Source organism: Coregonus lavaretus (genome assembly GCF_964263955.1).
Source record: "Coregonus lavaretus genome assembly, chromosome: 12".
In the NCBI taxonomy this organism is placed as follows: domain Eukaryota; kingdom Metazoa; phylum Chordata; class Actinopteri; order Salmoniformes; family Salmonidae; genus Coregonus; species Coregonus lavaretus.
The window spans coordinates 20,364,533-20,383,813 of record NC_139999.1 but is presented as its reverse complement, the minus strand read 5'-3'; the positions used below and the strand labels follow the sequence as shown (position 1 = coordinate 20,383,813).

The 19,281-nt window shown below is 44.3% G+C and overlaps 2 protein-coding genes across 2 annotated transcripts; both read right to left on the bottom strand.

Moving 5' to 3' along the window:
* Nucleotides 1-4,165: 4,165 nt before the first annotated feature.
* On the bottom strand, nucleotides 4,166-9,682 carry LOC311138615 (cytochrome b-c1 complex subunit 1, mitochondrial-like). The gene is made up of 12 exons (XM_084173375.1): nucleotides 9,578-9,682; nucleotides 8,537-8,677; nucleotides 8,290-8,376; nucleotides 8,006-8,135; nucleotides 7,549-7,747; nucleotides 7,306-7,385; nucleotides 7,039-7,154; nucleotides 5,855-6,159; nucleotides 5,624-5,709; nucleotides 5,462-5,550; nucleotides 4,957-5,032; nucleotides 4,166-4,779 (listed from the first exon to the last, which is right to left on the bottom strand). Exons 1-12 carry the CDS (start codon nucleotides 9,638-9,640, stop codon nucleotides 4,715-4,717), a joined length of 1,437 nt encoding a protein of 478 aa, XP_084029501.1. The 5' UTR covers nucleotides 9,641-9,682; the 3' UTR covers nucleotides 4,166-4,714.
* Nucleotides 9,683-12,430: 2,748 nt separating this feature from the next.
* Nucleotides 12,431-18,596, bottom strand: LOC311138614 (tubulin monoglycylase TTLL3-like; the record flags this gene model as incomplete). Its single annotated transcript, XM_084173374.1, has 14 exons — nucleotides 12,431-13,097; nucleotides 13,231-13,406; nucleotides 14,854-15,113; nucleotides 15,237-15,480; nucleotides 15,618-15,766; nucleotides 15,875-16,067; nucleotides 16,160-16,279; nucleotides 16,557-16,671; nucleotides 16,845-16,973; nucleotides 17,143-17,192; nucleotides 17,308-17,467; nucleotides 17,567-17,670; nucleotides 17,873-17,986; nucleotides 18,482-18,596. The coding sequence occupies 14 exons, from the start codon at nucleotides 18,594-18,596 to the stop codon at nucleotides 12,471-12,473; spliced, it is 2,556 nt and encodes an 851-aa protein (XP_084029500.1). The 3' UTR covers nucleotides 12,431-12,470.
* Between the last annotated feature and the right edge of the window lie 685 nt (nucleotides 18,597-19,281).

The following is a 19,281-nucleotide window of genomic DNA, read 5'->3' as shown; positions in this document are numbered from 1 at the left end:
AGGAAGAGAGAGGAAGACAAGCCTCTCGTTTCCTTTGTGACCTCTAGCCCATCAAGACATTATCCTCATCTGACTAATGATAACCATGGTCTTACTTACACAGCCTGAGCCAAGGGACTGGACCCTGAGGGCCACAGAGACAAGGCCCCGCCTCAGTCAGTGACCCCTGTATGGAGGTCATGTACGCATCATACATCGTAGTCAGATAAGTGGAGGCGATACATAAGCTAGCCCCTAGTCTCTGTACCCACAGAAAGGAACAGCCTGAAATAGAGACGGCTTGAACCTAATTCTGACCCCCAGAAAGAATATCAAGAGTTCCACCAGCAGACCCAGTCATAGATCAGCGGTTCCCAACCTAAATTTAGTCAATTTTATCAGTGACGATAACAGATTAATGGTGTATTATTATTATTATTATTATTATTATAAACTACAATATTTTCATTGTGAAAAGTAAGATAAAATAGCTTATAAGACTGTTAATACTAATACTCCCAACTATTGTTATTGTTTGAAGAAAATAATTAGACAAAATAAAAACATTCCCCCGTGGACCACAGGTTGAAAACCACTGGCATAGATAAGAGCATACATGATGATGTCCTCATAGGGATGTGAGATTACGTCACAATGTCCATATCATTCAGGAACAGACTTGTGTGTCCTTACACAGCTCGGGGTTTGACAATGATTCTTTAAATAGGCTTTATTCATGTATATGCCAAACAAGATAACCCCAATGAGCTGTTTGCCTGCTATTTGTCCACAACTCATCAGTAATTAATTAATTTATCTGACTAACCATCCAGACATGAGCTAAACTGTGTTCTGTTCCTGGAGATGACTGATTTGAAGAACATGCTCACAGATTACATGTTGATATTTTTTGTTTTGGGCATGGAATGGTTAGGTTGCGGGAAGGGTTCAGGTTTGGTTTAGCCATACAGCTAGTCATATCTGGAGTGAGAACAGGCAGAGATAGTAGATTTACCGTCTCAGGAGCAGGTAAATAGTGGTCCAATATTGTTGACCTTTCCTAGTGGCATGTACAGTATAAGGGAAAAGGGGATACGGGGAGATACAGTTAGAGAGGGGGGAGTTGAAGCACAAATAAAGGGAGATGAGGGTAAGGGATCGTGTTTGTTCATCTGCATTTCAGTTTCCTCTTTTCTTTCGCCAGTAGCAGCTGTGTAAAAAAAGAATTTACACTGCATCAGGGGACATATCAAGGGATGTCGGCATAGTCAACTCTGGTATTATCAATAAATAAAATAATCTGGACCAAACATCCGTTAGTGAGTCCTTCACTGAAGTGTAAATTAGAAGTCCAGTCTTCTGTAAAGAAGTGTTGTACAACAGAAACATCTCTGGTCCTGACATGTCTCCATCCATCTGATCCTGCCCAAGCTGATGGTGTTATGCATACAGTGCATTTGGAAAGTATTCAGACCCCTTCCACATTTTGTTACATTACAGCCTTATTCTAAAATTGATTAAATTGTTTTTTCCCCCTCATCAATATACACACAATACCCCATAATGACCAAGCAAACACAGGTTTTCAAATTGTTTTGCAAAATAAAATAAATAACTGATATCACATTTACATAAGTATTCAGACCCTTTACTCAGTACTTTGTTGAAGCACCTTTGGCAGCGATTACAGCCCTGAGTCTTCTTGGGTATGACGCTAGAAGCTTCACACACCTGTATTTGGTGAGTTTCTCCCATTCTTCTCTGCAGATCCTCTCATGCTCTGTCAGGTTGGATGGGGAGCATCGCTGCACAGCTATTTTCAGGTCTCTCCAGAGATGTTCGATCGGGTTCAAGTCCGGGCTCTGACTGGGCCACTCAAGGACATTCAGAGACTTGTCCCGAAGCCACTCCTGAGGTGCCTGGTTTCCTCCAGACATGACGCTTGGCATTCAGGCCAAAGAGTTCAATCTTGGTTTCATCATACCAGAGAATCTTGTTTTTCATGGTCTGAGAGCCCTTTAGGTGCCTTTTGGCAAACGGGCAGTCATGTGCCTTTTACTGAGGAGTGGCTTCCGTCTGGCCACTCTACCATTAAGGCCTGATTGGTGGAGTGTTGCAGAGATGGTTGTCCTTCTGGAAGGTTCTCCCATCTCCACAGAGGAACTCTGGAGCTCTGTTAGAGTGACCATTGGGTTCTTGGTCACCCCCCCTGACCAAGGCCACTGTGTTCTCGGGGACCTTCAATGCTGCAGACATTTTTTGGTACCCTTCCCCAGATCTGTGCCTCGACACAATCCTGTCTCGGAGCTCTACGGACAATTCCTTCGACATAATGGCTTGGTTTTTGCTCTGACATGCACTGCCAAAATGAGGATTTGTTATTGAATCCATTTTAGAATAAGGCTGTAACGCAACAAAATGTGGAAAAAGTGAAGGGGTCTGAATAATGTCAGAATGTACTGTATATCAGTGGCGGTCTGTGCCGTTTAAGATGAGGGAGGATAATATTTTTTTGAATGAGCATGGCCTTATTTCTATTACAGTATATTGGATGACTGTCATTCATATTCCATTCACCCAGCTCAATGTAACATCGATAAGTTTAGGCTACTACATGACACTCAAATTTTCCCTATATCTTTCCCAAAATCTTTATCTTTACCCCTCTCTAACAATACCGCTATACCATCATGAGGTTGCTACAACCTACGAATGAAAGTTTACAATGTAGGTGCACAGGTCGAGAGAAAAATGTGAGTAATCAAGGTGGCAGACAGTGACACATTCAATACCGCCTTGCACACTCTTGCCTGCATCTAGCTGATCTAGGGTGTAATCATTAGTCCAACAGTTGCAAACAAGAGTTTCTATTGAACAAATTAAGGTACGTTTATCCCTGTTTCGTTCCATTTGCTTCCGTTTAAGAAATGTTTTTCAACAGAATCGGCAAAATGAATACACCCCTGATCACCGCAAACACAGTTCACTTTCATAGCAGCCATATTCATTGATCATTTGCTAATTGTATTTCCTTCTCGCATCTACGGGCTCTCCTCCTCTCACCTTTTCCCTTCGCTTGTAGACTTCAGTGCACAATGCAACAGCTGTCTGTGACAGGCAACAAAAAAAAAACTTTCCAAGCCAAACCTTCATACCATAACCGCTATATCGTTGTCACCATATTAGCTAACGTCATAGTCAACATAGCTAGCTACTAGAAATAACGCATTAATAAACCCGCTACAATCATGCAGTACAGTGTACAGCAAGCAGTTTAGCAGTTACACTGGCGGGCAATAAATTAATACAACCAAAAGCTTACCTTGACTTGGAAGAGTTCCAGTGTTGGACAGCTAACTAACATAGCATCCCTCTCTGTTTGAGCCAGGTGTTTGAGTAGACTAAACTAGCTAGCTGCATTCTATGGAAAGAAGAGACTGGTAGTCTCTCACGAACACTGAAGGTAATTGGTACTGGTTTTTAAAAAATGAATGGAAGTATGGAGGAAGTTTTGTGCCTCACCAAAAAAAGGGGTTAAATATGTGTAAAATAAAATATATATTTCCTGAGCTTTCTTTTATCTCCTAGATATAGGGCAGTCACTTCAAAACCTTATTCCTGATGATTTATTTTTTGACTTGTCTTTTTTTGTAATTTATGAATGTTATTCAATGCATTTCTATGGGTTTTGGTACTAAAGGCCATTTCAATAGCGTAGCAAATGTTTTTTTGGATATATTATTCATACCTAAAGGGGTCCCAAAATTGAAAATCAAATAGCTAAATGAGCCATGGTATGACCATCTTAAAACAATTCCATGTCAGCTTATAAACCCCCCTCCACACACAATGTCTTAAGCATATGTTGTCTGCTACATGAACTAGCCTACAGCATGGCGCATAGCCAGATAACATACAGTATGCAGACTCATATTCTATTCTTCTGAAATACATATTCTTCATATCATGTTTCTTTAGACCTACCTAAAATAATGGATTCATTGTGATGGTGTATATTAAAATGGATTTATTAGACTTTTTTTTATTTTTATGTAATGTTCCAAAGTGGCTTGTAGGCTTAGAGATGCTAAACATGTTTGTCAACTACAAAACAAGGATAGATCATAACATGTTAAGTCTTACTAATCTAATTCTATGTGTGTGGGACAATGACTCAAAAACTAAGTATTTTACAATGTTTTATTTGAATTTGTCGTTATGAGAGCTTCTGTTATGTACAATAGGACAGAAACAAAATGTTACATCAATTCATAAATACTTCTGCTCCACATTAACTGGTTGTACAGTGCCCTGATTTGACTGTATATGTATGACTGAATGTGTTCAGGTGACCCCCTCTCTTCCCCTTCCTCAGAACAGTACCAGGTGCATGAAAAGGCTCAGTGATATTAACAAGAATCTTCCGTAATACAATCTTTCTCGAGAGGTAATTATTGATAATTACAGGGAAACAGAACACTCAGAACTTATTCACACCCTCAACACAGTGGTTCTTTCCCTCATAACCAACTAGAACTAATGTAGCAGGAGGAGAGGGGGGTGCGAGAGAGAGATGGAGGAGCAGGACCTTTGATGGTGCAGATACAGGTCTGTGCTGATGAGCTGAGGCAGTCCTCAGTTCTTCACTCTTGCAGTGATGGGAGGAGTAAGGGAGTGGAGGAGAGTGAAAGGAAGAGCAGAAATCGGACACGCAGAGAGCAACACTATCGGGTTCTTAGAAGCGGAGCCAGTACATGGCACTGCGCATTCTGTTGTAGTCAGGCAGCTGCTCAACGGGGCCTGTGGAACAGAGTGAAAAAGACAGTAAGACGAGATGAGAGAAGGCTTGAGGAATCAGAACATTAGCAAGCTAGGTAGCCACTAGCTGGACTTTCAAACTATGTGCTTTCTTTATCCTGGCAAGTGGATTAAGGTGCAAAGGCTGCTTGGAAGGAATACTGATGTGTGGTAACTTACCAACAGCAGACACAGCGGGACACTTGTCATAGATGTATTTGGAGCAGACGTCACGCACCATCCTGGGCGTCACAGCCTGAGGGGGAGACGGGGGGAGAGAGAGGTGGTGAGAAAAATGTGGGGTGAATGCAGTAGGGGGTGGGGGGAGAAAGAGTGAGATCAGAGAGGCACAGAAAGAGCACCCTCTAGATCAATGGTATTCAAAGTCGGGATATGGGGGAACTGCAGTGGGGTCGGCAAAAATATATATATTGAACAAAAATATGAACGCAAAATGTGCAGTTTTGTCACACAACACAATGCCACAGATGTCTCAAGTTGAGGGAGCGTACAATTGGCATGCTGACTGCAGGAATTTCCACCAGAGCTGTTGCAAGTGAATTTAATGTTCATTTCTCTACCAACGTCGTTTTAGAGAATTTGGCAGTACGTGCAACCACTGCTCTAGGTGGTAGGGGAGGTGTAACAGCTGTATATGTGGTGCATGGAAGGGGGTTGTACTCACATCGATGCGGCCGTCCCACTCGGCCAGAGGGATACGGCGGCCATAGTTCAGGACGTGCCTGCCGATGTCATCACATATCGGCGTCGTTCCTACACGAGAGCAGTACGGCAGTGTTAGTGTTGAACAGGGAGAGGTATTTCTGTGAGGAGGTAGAGCTCTTACCATCGAGCTGTCCCACCAGGCTGGCCTTGAGGGCGTTCTTGGCTCTGGCAACATCACTCTCTGTCACTGTGGTGCACAAGTTCATCCTTCAGGTAGAGAGAAAGAAAACAAGGGAGTGTCAATACCATCAAATGAAATATGTAAAAATTACACAGACTGAGGATAAGTTGTTGGACCAGGAGTGTATCCATGTGTAGTGTTTAAGTGTATCTATTGGAAATCACGACTAACCAAGCGTTCTGTGACCAGTGCATCATGTCATCGATGTGGTGTTTGTCGGTGACAAAGTAGATGCCCAGCAGACCAGTGTCGCTGTAGGAGGAGTGGAAGGCCTGGAAGCTGTGGCACAGACTCTCCTCTGAGGCCAGACGAGCAAGGCGGCTGCTCAGGTGCTTTCCACCACCGAAAGTGATGTCATAGCTTCCAATGATGGAGTTGGCCACCATGAGAGGCACGATGTCTGGGCTGGCGGCACTGGCACCCTCCACTGCGATAGCAATGTGTGCAAGGGGCATATCATCATCACGCATGCGGATCTACAGAGGGAGAGAGGAGACAACATATTAACATTCCAAATCGAAAAAATAAGAAAAGCTCTGATGGGATACCTGTATGGAGGACTAAAAGTGCCACAATTAAATAAATAAATACACCATTAAATAATTACTTAAATGTGTCATTAATTAATTAAAATTAAATACATAAATGTGTTATTAAATGTGTCATTAATTAATTCAAATACCGATTCATTTTATGTAAAATACATATATAATAATTTCACTATTTACATTTACATTTCATGGTCCTGCGTTGGAGTGCTTCCTGAATTACTTAAAACTGTCAAACTGACCCATCAAAAGTTGGTAGGCGGAACCTAACGCCTGATTGGTTACCCTCTGCATCAAGCCAAGACAAATCAATTCCGGATAATGTCAGCAGGTCCTGCTTCTACATCCTCTGCTAAGTTTAAAATGTCTCTAACCAACTCCCTGGAAAGTTCACGGAGATCCTCCATTGTCTCTATCCAGGTTGGCCTACTCTACTTCAGACCAAAGCAATGGATCAGACTAGATTCGCGTTAGCCCCGCCCACTGACTTTGATGGGTCAGTTTGACAGTTTTAAGTAATTCATGAATCACTGCAATGCAGGATCATGAAATGTAAATGTAAATAGTGAAATAATTATATATGTATTTTACATAAAATGAATCGGTATTTGAATTAATTAATGATACATTTAATTACACATTTATGTATTTAATTCTAATTTTAATTAATTAATGACACATTTAAGTAATTATTTAATGGTGTATTTATTTATTTAATTGTGGCACTTTTAGTCCTCCATATACCTGTGCCCTTGTTCAGACATCTGTCAATTCGGACACACACATTGAGACACGAGCGCTCCTCACCTCGCTGCCAGAGAAGCGGCAGGGGGACAGAACAGGCACGGCATCATCCTCGTACTCAAAGGAAACTCCGCTAAAGTGCTGTTTGGCCAACCCAACCAGCTCCTCATGAGTCACACCTACACAGGAGACAGGCAGTGAGCCATTACAAACACAGACAACCATTACACTCAAATAAAATAAAATAAACAATCAGGGCCGGTTGGTATTGGCATGTAATACCTCTATATACAGCCTTAACATGGCAGTGTTGATGTATGGGAGACATACCTCCAGCAGCTGCCAGCACCATGCGGGGGGCCTTGTAGTGGCTCCTGATGAAATCTACCAGATCCTGTCGACTCAAAGTCCTGAAGGGAAGAGACAGACCTTTACTGCTCAACTAACTAGGAGTGCTGTGAAATGTAACAGGATTCTATAACATGTGTATGTGTGAGTTTCCCTGGTGTTTTGGTTTGGCCCTAGCATGCTCTGACACAATAGGATTCCCTGGTAGGCTCTCTGTGTGTGTACCTGGCGTTTTGGGACGGTCCCAGCACACTGTGTCCCAGGGGGGTACCCTGGAAAGCTGTGGCGTGCAGCAGGTCCAGACACACGTCCTGCAGACTGCCCTCCACCTCCTCCAGCTCTCTCAGCACGACACTCCTCTGCTGCTCAATGTCAGCCTCGCTCAGGGCATTGCTCTGCACTACCTCTGACAACAGCTCCACCGCTGGAGAGAGGAGCACTTCAGTATACATAGCAATCGACAAGGACTACTGGAGACCATGGGAATTGAAGTTCAACACAGGCATGGGAAACTAATTTACCAAAAGGAAACAGGAGCTTTACAACTAGACACACAAACACACTCACCCAACCTCTGTGGAACTAGAAGGGCTTATAAGAACCCATATACACACTATAAACAGTCTCCATGCCTTAACCCTGCCTCATTGAAGTGTCTGCTATGCTGGGTAGTATGGCTCACCTTTGGGCAGGTCTTTGGCCAGGGTCTTCATGTAGTAGGCAGTGTGCTCTCGGGAAGTGTACGCACTTAGGTGAGCGCCCATGGACTCTACCTGCTGCTCCAGGGCCATCTGGGTGTGCTTCTTTGTCCCCTGGGGAAAAGAAACAAGGGGAAAGGGACGGGGGGGGGGACGGGGGGGGTGTAAGAGAAACCGTTTTGGGCCAGTCTGGTGCAGTAGTAAAGTAAGCGTTTAGCCCCTTGTGAGACTGAAGGTAGATTGCCCAGATGTCAGGGCTGTTGTGTACCTTGAAAGCCATGTGCTCCAGGAAGAACCCAGCTCCATTGTTCTTCTCAGTCTCATAGCGACTTCCACAGCCGATCCACAGCCCAACCTGAGAGACAGAGGTGGAACTTAGCTAGATACTATGCCGCGCCAACAAATAGTCAGGTTCATCTGAAATGTGACTAAGTAAATGCCTTTACTAGGCAATGTTACCCAAATCCATCAAGATGAGTACTTGGATTGTATGATCAATGACAGCAGGTCCTTACAGTGCATGTGCTGTGTCCGGTCTCCTCCGATGCGATCCTCAGGCCATTGTCCAGGGCAGTGAGGCGGGTCTCAGGAGCTCCCAGAAGGCTCTGGGCGTAGGTCACCGTAGCCTGGCCACGCCGCAGAGACAGCAGGATGGGCTGGAGAGAGGAAGAGGATAGTTAGCCTACAACACTGTATGGCTCTGACAAGAGATTTCTCAACATTTTAGTCATTTAGCAGACGCTCTTATCCAGAGCGACTTACAGTTAGTGAGTGCATACATTTTCATACTGGCCCCCCGTGGGAAACGAACCCACAACCCTGGCGTTGCAAGCGCCATGCTCTACCAACTGAGCTACTAATAAGTTGGAGGTAAGGAGGGGATATTTGTATCTTTACTGAGGGTCCACCAACAACACTTCACCCACTAACTAGCTAGCCAAGCAGCCCGACACCACAGTTTGAAGTCAAAGGAAACTGAGGTCACATAATTAATGACTAGCTATGTAGCGAGTTAAATTTAACATACTAGCTAAAGTCAGTGGAACTTCATTACCAGAGTTAGCAACGCAACTGGTCAACTACTGTCAGACAGCATCCAGTTGGACAAGACAGAGGTAACGTTAGGTAGCTGGTTAGCTAACTGGTTAACATTAGGGCAAATATTAAGGACAACGCGGAAGGATGGTCAAAATGACCTTGTTAGTTCTTAAAAGCGAATAAAGCAACGCAGGTATAGGTTGACTAAAGTGTTAAACATGGATGTCAACATTCCCACTCATATTACGGTTTCTACAGTGAGACATTGCGCCTTTGCTGACAGTGAGTTGACCTTGCGCTAACTCCAAGCTAATGCTAACCGGCTAGCCATCAGTGCTCTGGTTACATAACGTTACCAATGTTAGCTACATACAAGTAAGCTGGTTAGCGCTAGCTACAGATGCCTACTTTTCAATAAAAGTTGCCGACGTGAAGAAAATGCAGATCCCAACCAACAACGTCATTATTCTAACATCCTTACAGACCCCTCAAATACCAAGATGTTCCTGAATACTTACGCTACGGGCTTTGGCGAGGGCTCGACCCACAGTGCTACCGACTCGGCACACGGACGCTGCCATCTTTTCCTGCAAATACAGAAAACTCGTTCCCCAACGTGGACGCCCAAGACGTGCATAAAACTGTGACGTCGGCGCTTCCCACCATTCACTCAAGCAGCACTTCCAACAAGTTCAGCCAGGTCTCATAGACTAGACGTACCATAGTAAAACCGGGACACTCAAATTAGTATGATGTGTTATGTTCAGTGATGATTTTAGCATGTAAATCTTGGTGAGGCATTAAAATATATATATATGGGGATGCGTGCCAGCAAAGCCACTGCACAACACAACATTAAACAATACATTAATTGCACTATAATGGTGACAAACGGTTAGGGCCTACATAAAGCTGTCCCAACAGCAGTCCGAACACCTTACCACTGCTACACCTGGCTATCAGCAGAGCCTTATCTGGCAGCGAAACAGTTCATTCAGCTTCATTTACTGCCTTTAAAAAAAACATAGCTGATATGGCTGACTTGCTTAAACAAATGTGGTTTCTACTGACAATTGAGATGTACAAACTATGGCATAAGGGGACGACAAGCAGATAAGAGGCAATCCGTAATTTCGATTAAGGCATTAATGAGCAGGCTAGGACGGACGTAGTCAATATAACTTATTTGTTCAGCACTTTTGAAATGTACAGCGACAGAATTCAGAACATGGGCCGTTCTGATAGCATTCTCCCCGTATGATAAATAAAGGGGGCATATAAGAAGACAATGAAAGCTCTTACAATATTCGATGATTACATTTCTCTAAAATAGGTTGTAGGCTACATGTGCACCACCAAGTCAGAACAGTAGGCGAAATTAAGAGGGGAAAATATACCAAATTATTAGGGTGAGGCACATGGGCTACTAACAGCTTACTACACAACATACACTTAGTATTACTTTCTTAGCTACAGTATACATATCTCCCTGGCATATTACATCATTTATGCAGCAGCAAACAATACATTTTTGGACTCACCTTGTTGTGCTGTGCTCACTTGAACAGGAAGGTGGCGCGGCGGTCCTTCGTGGGCAAATGTTGTCATCAAAGTCTGTCATTCTCTGGATTTATGTTGCTTTCAAGACAACTGGGAACTCGGAAAAAAACAAGTTCGAATCATGATGACGTCAGTGATCTTCAGATCGTAGCTCTAGAAAGAGGCCCAAATTCCCGACTTACAATTCCGAGTTGGATGACTGTTCAAAACGTATTTTCCCCTTCGGAGCTCGTTTTTTTTCCAGAGTTCCTAGTTGTCTTGAACTCACTGAAGTCAGATTTCCCAGTTCGGAGTTAACAGTTGTTTTGAGTGTGGCAGAAATCATGCTGGATTGACAGCATGGCCAATATTGAATGTTTATCATTTTAAACTTGGAAAAGAGACCATTAAACCCAGACTTGGGACCACACAGGCACTCCACTGAATAGCAGGCTAGTGATTGCTTTGCAATGCTTACAGTTAGCCACTGATTCCTTCCAAACCACTCATTGTTGAATTTGCGATTTCCAACTTGTTGTGTAATGTTTATGTCCAATGAGCACTGATACGTTTTATCTATGATTTCTCTTCATTATTCCTCTTCATATGACAAGGTTTAAAAAGGATTTGCCAGTAGATTGTTGACTTGATTCATGATGATGACTGCAAGCTAAGATTTTGAAAGTATGATGTTGACATGATCAGTCCAATCAAAGCTACTGTAGATATAACGTGATTTGACATCATTGTATCTGTGGCCAATGACCTTGAGCCTTCTTGGATGGGCACTTCTAATGTAACTCTATGGCAGCACCCAAGGGGCTTGAATTTTCTAGCTCTACCCTTAGATTTGGCGGTGATGTAGTGTCCCCATGAGTGACAGAACACTGAGCCAATCACAGCGCAACTAGATAACATTACCAACCCCTACGCTCCGTATTTTCCGCTGGCAGCCCCACTACCACAGAAAGCACTGAGCTAGGCTGAAACACCTGCATTTTGGAGCTGCCTTACTCAAGAAAGCAAAAAAGAGTTTGATGTTTGTATGTGGCTTTATTAACTCTATTATTATTATTAATTTTTTTACATTGTTTGCAAGCTGATATGTGACACGTATTAATGCTAAGATAACATGCAAAACAGGCAACCCCCCCCCAATTTAATTTTTTTATTTAGCAAAAAATGCCCCACCTGCCATGAATGACGGGTCTCATCATGGACAACTTTAGCATTTTAGCTCATTAGCAGCTTTGACTAGTTTTTAGATACTTTGCAACTACTTAGCATGTTAGCTAAGCCTAACCATTTTAGCTAACCCTCCCATTTAACCCTTTTAGCTAACCCTTCCCCTAACTCCTAACCTTAACCATAACCCCTAGCCTAGCTAACGTTAGCCAGCTAACTAACATTAGCCACCTAGCTAGAACTCGTAACATATCATACATTTAGCAAATTCATAACATATTGTACGCTGCGCATATTCGTAGCGTATAATAAGTAAAGTATAATACGAATTGTAATTCGTAACATATCATACGAAATGGGTGATGGACATCCATAAGTTAATACATACCATATGAAACGTAACACATACTAAATGGAGCCTCTCAGATTTAGTACAGAATAATACGAAATGCTCTGAGACCAGGTTTCCAAGTTGGACAAAAAGACTACAGTACACAGTTATCTTAATAAATGACAGCAGTATAAAGGGAAATACAGAAATGCAAAACATACCAAGACTGAAAATGTAAGTGGATTCAATATGGACTTTATTATGATGAGGTAGGCCTACAATGGCTGAGTGCAAAAAGACAGCTTTCAAAATCAGGCAGCAGTCAGTGAATGGTTCAATAACCCATCCATAACCCATCATGAGCTCTTGTGAGTTCCTCTCCCTACACATGCGGTCCTTATCACCCTACGGTGGAGGTTCTGTTGCCTGAGAAACTTCTGGAACCTGAACTCAGCATGGGGGACCAGAGGAGCTGGCACAAGCAGGGCACTGGGCTCCCTGTCTGGGTCTTGAAGGCTGACGACATCCAGGGGAAGGACAGGGCCTTTGTAGATATCAGGGGCAGCAAAGGGGCGTGCTCGCCCTGACCAGGGCACAATAACCTGGGGTCTCCGCCAGCAGTCCATGGAGCGGGACTGGGCCCTAGGGGGCAGCTGGAGGGAGTCAACCAGGCCCAGGCCCAGACGCTGCAGCCTCCAGGACTCCCCGGCCAGGGGCCTCTCAGTAGAAGGTGGGGTCTGGATTCTGATGCCAGAGAAGGTGAGGTGTCGTACCTCAGCCTTCAGACCCTTCTTAGAAGGGGCCGGCTTGGTTTTCTCTGCCACAGCCTCGTTCTCCTTGCTTTGATGTGGGCGTCTGGGCGCTGGTTGGTTGGTACGACACTTAGAGGATTTGTAGGCTTTTTGAGGAGGGCGGGGCCGTCTGATCTGGGAGCCCTCAACAAGCAGGTTGACCCCTACATACTGAGGCACCTCCACTGCTGCCTATAGACAGAGACAAAGACAGAGAGAGAGAGAGAGAGAGAGAGAGAAAGAGAAACATCTGTACAACCTCTTATTCAGGGGTACATTAAACTTCCCTTTCCAACTAAAAGGCACACACACCAACACACCTAACCTGTTTGTATATAAGCTGAAAGCCCCCAGTGTGTGACCCTCGGTCCAGGCGACGGTCCAGGACCACCCGGAGAGTGTCCTCCTGCACGGCCGCACACAGGCGTGTTGTCACTGCTGTAGAGGGGGCCATGGTGGGGCTGGCATTGATCTCAATCAGCCATGGCCTTAGGTCACAACCTTTGGAACAGAAGATGTCCCACCATATTAGTATCTACCTATTTATCCTGCTACTGGTCACTATTACGCCTGTTTACATGTACAGTGCCTTGCAAAAGTATTCAGACCCCTTGGATTTCTTCACATTTTATTGTTACAAAGTGGGATTAAAATTTATTTCTCATTTTTTTGTCAACAATCTACACAAAATACTCAAATGTCAAAGTTGAAGAAAAATTCATTTTTTAAAACTAAAATATAGTCTTCAATACATGTTAGAAACACATTTGGCATTGATTACAGCTGTGAGTCTTCTTGGGTAAGTCTATAAGAGCTTTGCACACCTGGATTGTGCAATATTTGACCATTATTCTTAAACACATTATTCAAGCTCTGTCAAGATGTTGGGGATCATGGCTAGAAAGCAATTATTGCCATAGATTTTCAAGCAGATTTAAGACAAAACTGTAACTCGGCCACTCAGGAACATTCACTGTCTTCTTTGTAAGCAAAGTACTCATCTCCATCCCATACATTTTTTATTTAAAAAATATATATAAAAAATCAGGATAAAAAAGAAACGGAATAGAGATAAAGCACAGGCAAAATCCTAGTGGAAACCAGGTTCAGTCTACTTTCCACCAGACACTGGGATATGAATTCACATTTCAGCAGGACAATAATCTAAAACACAAGGCCAAATCTACACTGGAGTTGTTTACCTAGAAGATAGTGAATGTTCCTGAGTGGCCGAGTTACAGTTTTGACTTAAATCTACTTGAAACTCTATGGCAAGACCTGAAAATGGTTGTTTAGCAATGATCAACAACCAATTTGCCAGAGCTTGAAGAATTCTGAAAAGAATAATGGGCAAATGTTGCACAATCCAGGTGTGGAACGCTCTTAGAGACTTACCCAGACAGACTCACAGCTGTAATCGCTGCCAAAGATGCTTCTACAAAGTAGCTCAGCTGGTAGAGCACGGCGCTTGTAACGCCAGGGTAGTGGGTTCGATCCCCGGGACCACCCATACACAAAAATGTATGCACGCATGACTGTAAGTCACTTTGGATAAAAGCGTCTGCTAAATGGCATATTATTATTATTATTATTATTATTGACTCAGGGGTGTGAATACTTATATAAACGTTTTGAAAAACATGTTTTCACTGCCATTATGGGGTATTGTGTGTAGATGGGTGAGAAAAAATTATATTTAATCAATTTTGAATTCAGGCTGTAACACAACAAAATGTGGAATAAGTCAAGGGGTATGAATACTTTCTGAAGCCACCGTATATATATATATTTTAATTAGTTATACTATTTTGATATTGATGGATTACTGCACTTTTGGGTAGAGCTTGCAAGTTAAGTATTTCACTGTACTTGTGCATGTGACAACAAAACTTGAACTTCACTGCCAACAAAAACAAATACTGATGCAACTAAGTGACATAATTCACACCTAGCATGAAGTCGGCTCCGTAGAGTTCGAAGCTCCCTCGGCGTGACTCCACCAGGTCCTGGGCAGTTTGCAGGGCATGGACCACAGCCTTCTTCATCCCCGGGACCACCACAGACCCCCACTGTGCTGCTCGGCCCTGTCCAGACAGGAAGGCCAGGAACTGGTCACATGACCACATGTTGTCCTCAGGCACCTCTGGGTGACGCTGCTGGGAGGGCTGAAAGTGCTTCTGGATGGAGTTGTTACACAGGTGGACAGAACTGGCAGAAGGGGGATATAGAGGGGAACAGGAGAGATGAGACCATAGGAAATTAGCAACAAGGTGAAATGTGGTATCAACATGGTAAAATGTAGTAGCAACAGGGTAAAGATGCCCCCCTTACCTGTCCAGTGTCTCTACTGAGTAGGGCTGGGTGGAGAAGCGTAGGTAGCACTTCTTATAAAACCAGACAGTGAGAGGGTTCCAGTCAGTCACCAGGAACCACTGGCGCAGGTCGAACTTGGTGCCGTGGACCAGCAGGGGGCGCTCCAGGTACTTCTGCACCACCCACTTACTATCCTTGATCAGGGCTGGGTCACTGTCCACCAGCCTCAGGATATCATCCAGCCGCTTGGCACACATGATGCCTGCACAGGTGGAGGGACATGGAAGGGACACAAAAACGAAGTTACTGTAGGCCTACACTATAAGCAGCATCAAATAAATATTATAGGTAAATACAGCATTAGGATACAGCATCTCTTCTTCCCCTCTTTGAACTCACCTCTGCCCCGGGACTTGGCCCCAGGTTTGACGATCCAGATGTTGTGGATGCCGTCTGTGTCTAGCTGTGGACTGACATCACGAAGCTTCCGCAACATAGCCTGACAGCTGTTCACATAGTGAACACTCTCCTCTATCTCTACACCATCACTGAGAGAGAGGGAGGGAGCGAGAAGTGCCACTAAGATACACTGACAAAGAGATGCATGTACTGACATGACAGAGACACATAATGATCATACTATATGGAGTACTCACTGGACAACCAGGTAGTAATTGTGGATGAACTCCAGCCACTCTTGTTCTGTTAGGGATGGCGGTGTTTCCAAGGCAATGTCTATGTCATTGTGTTCCAAGCTGTCCAGGAAGTCCTGGCAAACTTTTAGTGCACTATCAATCATTCTGGAGACCACCATTGAAATGGCTCGACGCTTGCATGCCTTTTTCTGACCTAAGGGATTGGACAAGACAATGAAGCCTGTAGCTCCCTTTGATCTAAATTGGGGGGATTGATGATGCCTCTTTTTGTGAGGAATGTCTTACTTTGACATGATTGGTCAGTTGATCCAGCTGTGCCACCTCCCTCTCCCTCTCCCCGCTCGCCCCGACTCCTCTCCACAACACACTGTAAAAGGCTGGTGCAGGCTGTCCTCCTGTAGTCCTCTATAGCGAGAGAGAGACAGAGAGACAGCGAGACAGAGAGAGAGAAATAGAGCAAGTCAGATAGAGAGGTTGCCAGAGGAAGGTGAAAACAGATGATCAAGGCTACAGACACCCCCCCCCCCCCCCCCCCCCCCCCAAAAGTATGGAAAATGAAAGAGAAGGACAGGCAGTACTGTAAATCCCCCTAAGACTATAGAAGTGAGGCATTCCGATAGAGAAGGGGGAAATAGGCATATCAGAACGCGGGGAGGGGAAAGAGAGCGGTGACGATTCTGACCGATAAAGGCATGTTTCTCATCCTCTGCTCCCAGCCTGTAGCAACGTGGGAAGAAGGAGTCAAGGTCTGCAGCATCAAACCAACGCAGGTTCCTCAGGTTCACACACAACCCAACCTGAGACAGAGAGAGAAATGGAGAGTGAGAGAGATGGAGAGAGTGATGGAAGATTAAAATGTGGAGAGACGGGCATAGCCTACATAGGTGAGGTGAGTATAAAAATGATCAAAGACCGTGAAAAGGTAAAGAGTTTGTTCTTTTCAGGGTCTCCCCTGTGAAAGCCATCAAACCTTGGTGGTGAAGGTGCCTGCTTTGGCATAGTGATTGGTCATCTGCTCCTTTCGCAATGAGCGGTTGTCCACTGTCTCTCTACGTGTCGTCCAATAGAAATATGACGTTTCGTTCCTCACCATGCGAGACTGTAAGATAGAAGGTCGGGGAAAGACATAAAAACTGTGTGCTACCCCCCCCACCCCACCCCACACACCCCCCACCCCACCCCACCCCACCCCACACACCCCACCCCACACACCCCCCACCCCACCCCACACACCCCCCACACACAAACACACACTTCCGTTCTATTACCATGAGGTCATACATGTCATCTGGGTCTTCCTCTCTGTCCTCTGGGCTGTCTAAGCAGAGCATAGAGGAAGATTACAATCTAGTATTTAGGCTAATGGACAATGATAGTTAACAAACTGGTGAGAATGAATTACTAAAAGATTTGCAGTGGCCCTCCTGTCTCACCATCGTCATCATCACTGTCATCAGCATCATTCCCATCATCTCCACGGCACCGGCTCCAGTGCTGGTTTGGACGCGGCAGGCGACGCTCTACCCAACCCCTCGCCTTCAGGGAAGCCCGAACCACAGGGTATGGACCTTGTATGGAAAATACCATACGCATCTGAGAGATAAAGACACAGAGAGAGAGAGAGAGATAAATAGTATCGACATTACCTTAAGTATCACATTATTGGAGGGTTGTGCTATTTTAGATTCTTACCTTTACAGCTTTGTCGACCAGTACTTTGGCTGTCCGCAGTCTCTCTGGGTTGATGATGGGCAGGTTGAGCAAGCTGCGCCTCACTCTTCCCTCACCTGGTGGCGCTGATATACACACGTACATAGACACACAAGTCAGATACAGTGGCTGTAATAACCACTTTATAAGCTACGCATTCAAGTCAAACTGTATTCTCATGTGCTATTAGTTGATGGTAGTGTTATAAGTGGTACCCAGGCCAAGTCTGTGTTTAGTATGAATGGCTAGTCAGTGTTACGTTTCTAAGGGTTCTGTGTGTAGGCTTACATGGTATTTGCTGTAGGCCCTTCTCTGTGGTGAGGTTCAGGAACATTTGAGTGTGTCGCTGGCACAGGGCTTTGCTCTGCTGGTCTTTACCGGGGTCTCTCTCTCCTAGTGGGTCTGAATATGAGGAGGGAAAACACAACTCCATCCATCTACATGGGGTTTGGGGTACATATAGTAATACAGTGTTCTAGCAAAGGTGAGCAATGTGCTGTATTCAGTCACACCAAAACACGTTGCTGTGACAATGACGCTGAACAGTGAACAGAATCTACTAACTAACAAGTAAGTAACATGACATGCTAGACGCTATTTAAGGGAAAAACATAAGAACACCATCTCCATGTAGGCCTAATGTACACAGCAGATAAATATGTCATGAAGTTCACAAACCCTTGGGAGTGTAACTGAAGCCTCTACCTTGACCTCTTCAGCCCAGGACCGAAAGAGCAAACACACTGCATTTTAATACCTAGCCTCTGTATTCAAACATTTGACCATCTGACATTTTCAAGTGGGACCTCATGACTTATTCAACACTCTTCATACATATAGTATACACATTTGTTCCTAGTCTTTGGCAGACAGATGATTACAGCTGGTTTCCCTCACCACTGTCAATGCATGGTGTTGGGCTTCCATCAGTGCCCTGATCTCTCTCCTCCCGCTGATCTCCCTCCTCCCTCTGCCCCAGCTGGACACACTTTGGGGGCTTGGGGGCCTCCATAGAGACACTGGCCCTCACTGGCCAAGGGACCCCTGGTATCTACTCCCTATATCATTTTGTCTCCAGCTGTGTTCTTCTTTAAAGTTTCTACTGTTTGGCTTGATCAGTTTGCCATAGTAACTGTAAAAATAATTAACAAGTTATTGTGAGGTGTCAATGGTGGAGAACTATAATATCCAATGCATGATTACAAGCACATGTCCTATCTGTGCAAAGGTTTGCATTCACTGTTTATCTAATGCTAGACAGTTGATTGTAGCATGCACTGTGTGTGTCCTGTTAGTGCTGTGGATTGTTAGTAGGTGCAGTGGACTATAAAGTGGGTCAAATTGCTGAGTGGAGCTTGGCTACACCTGTCACGTTTCTTACACCCTGGACAGGGCTGTGTTACACCTATCCTGCTACCTTCATCAGACAGTTGAGCACTGGCCCAGTTCTAAATAGACTAGCTATAGGATATATGTGACATTCACAGAGCAACACAGCAGGAGGATACTTTAGCGAAGGGACTAACCAAAAATCATTAATGACAAAACATAACCTTGTCATTGACCAGACAAACACAAAAATAGACTACCTCTTTCTCATACCAACACTTCCGTATTCGTGATTTTGCTGTTCGTTTACAAGACACCCAAGATTCTAAAGACCCCAGAATCGCTGCACCGACTGCACTGACTGTGAC

Bases quoted from the DNA above. Each gene is read 5' to 3' on its own strand.
- LOC311138615 (XM_084173375.1), bottom strand. From the start codon at position 9,640: ATGGCAGCGTCCGTGTGCCGAGTCGGTAGCACTGTGGGTCGAGCCCTC. The intron at 7,386-7,548 runs GTACACACACAG...TCTTCCCTTCAG, and splicing joins GGACCGTCCCAAAACGCCAG to GACTTTGAGTCGACAGGATC. The intron at 5,710-5,854 runs GTTAGTCGTGAT...CTCTACCTGAAG, and splicing joins CACTGGTCACAGAACGCTTG to GATGAACTTGTGCACCACAG.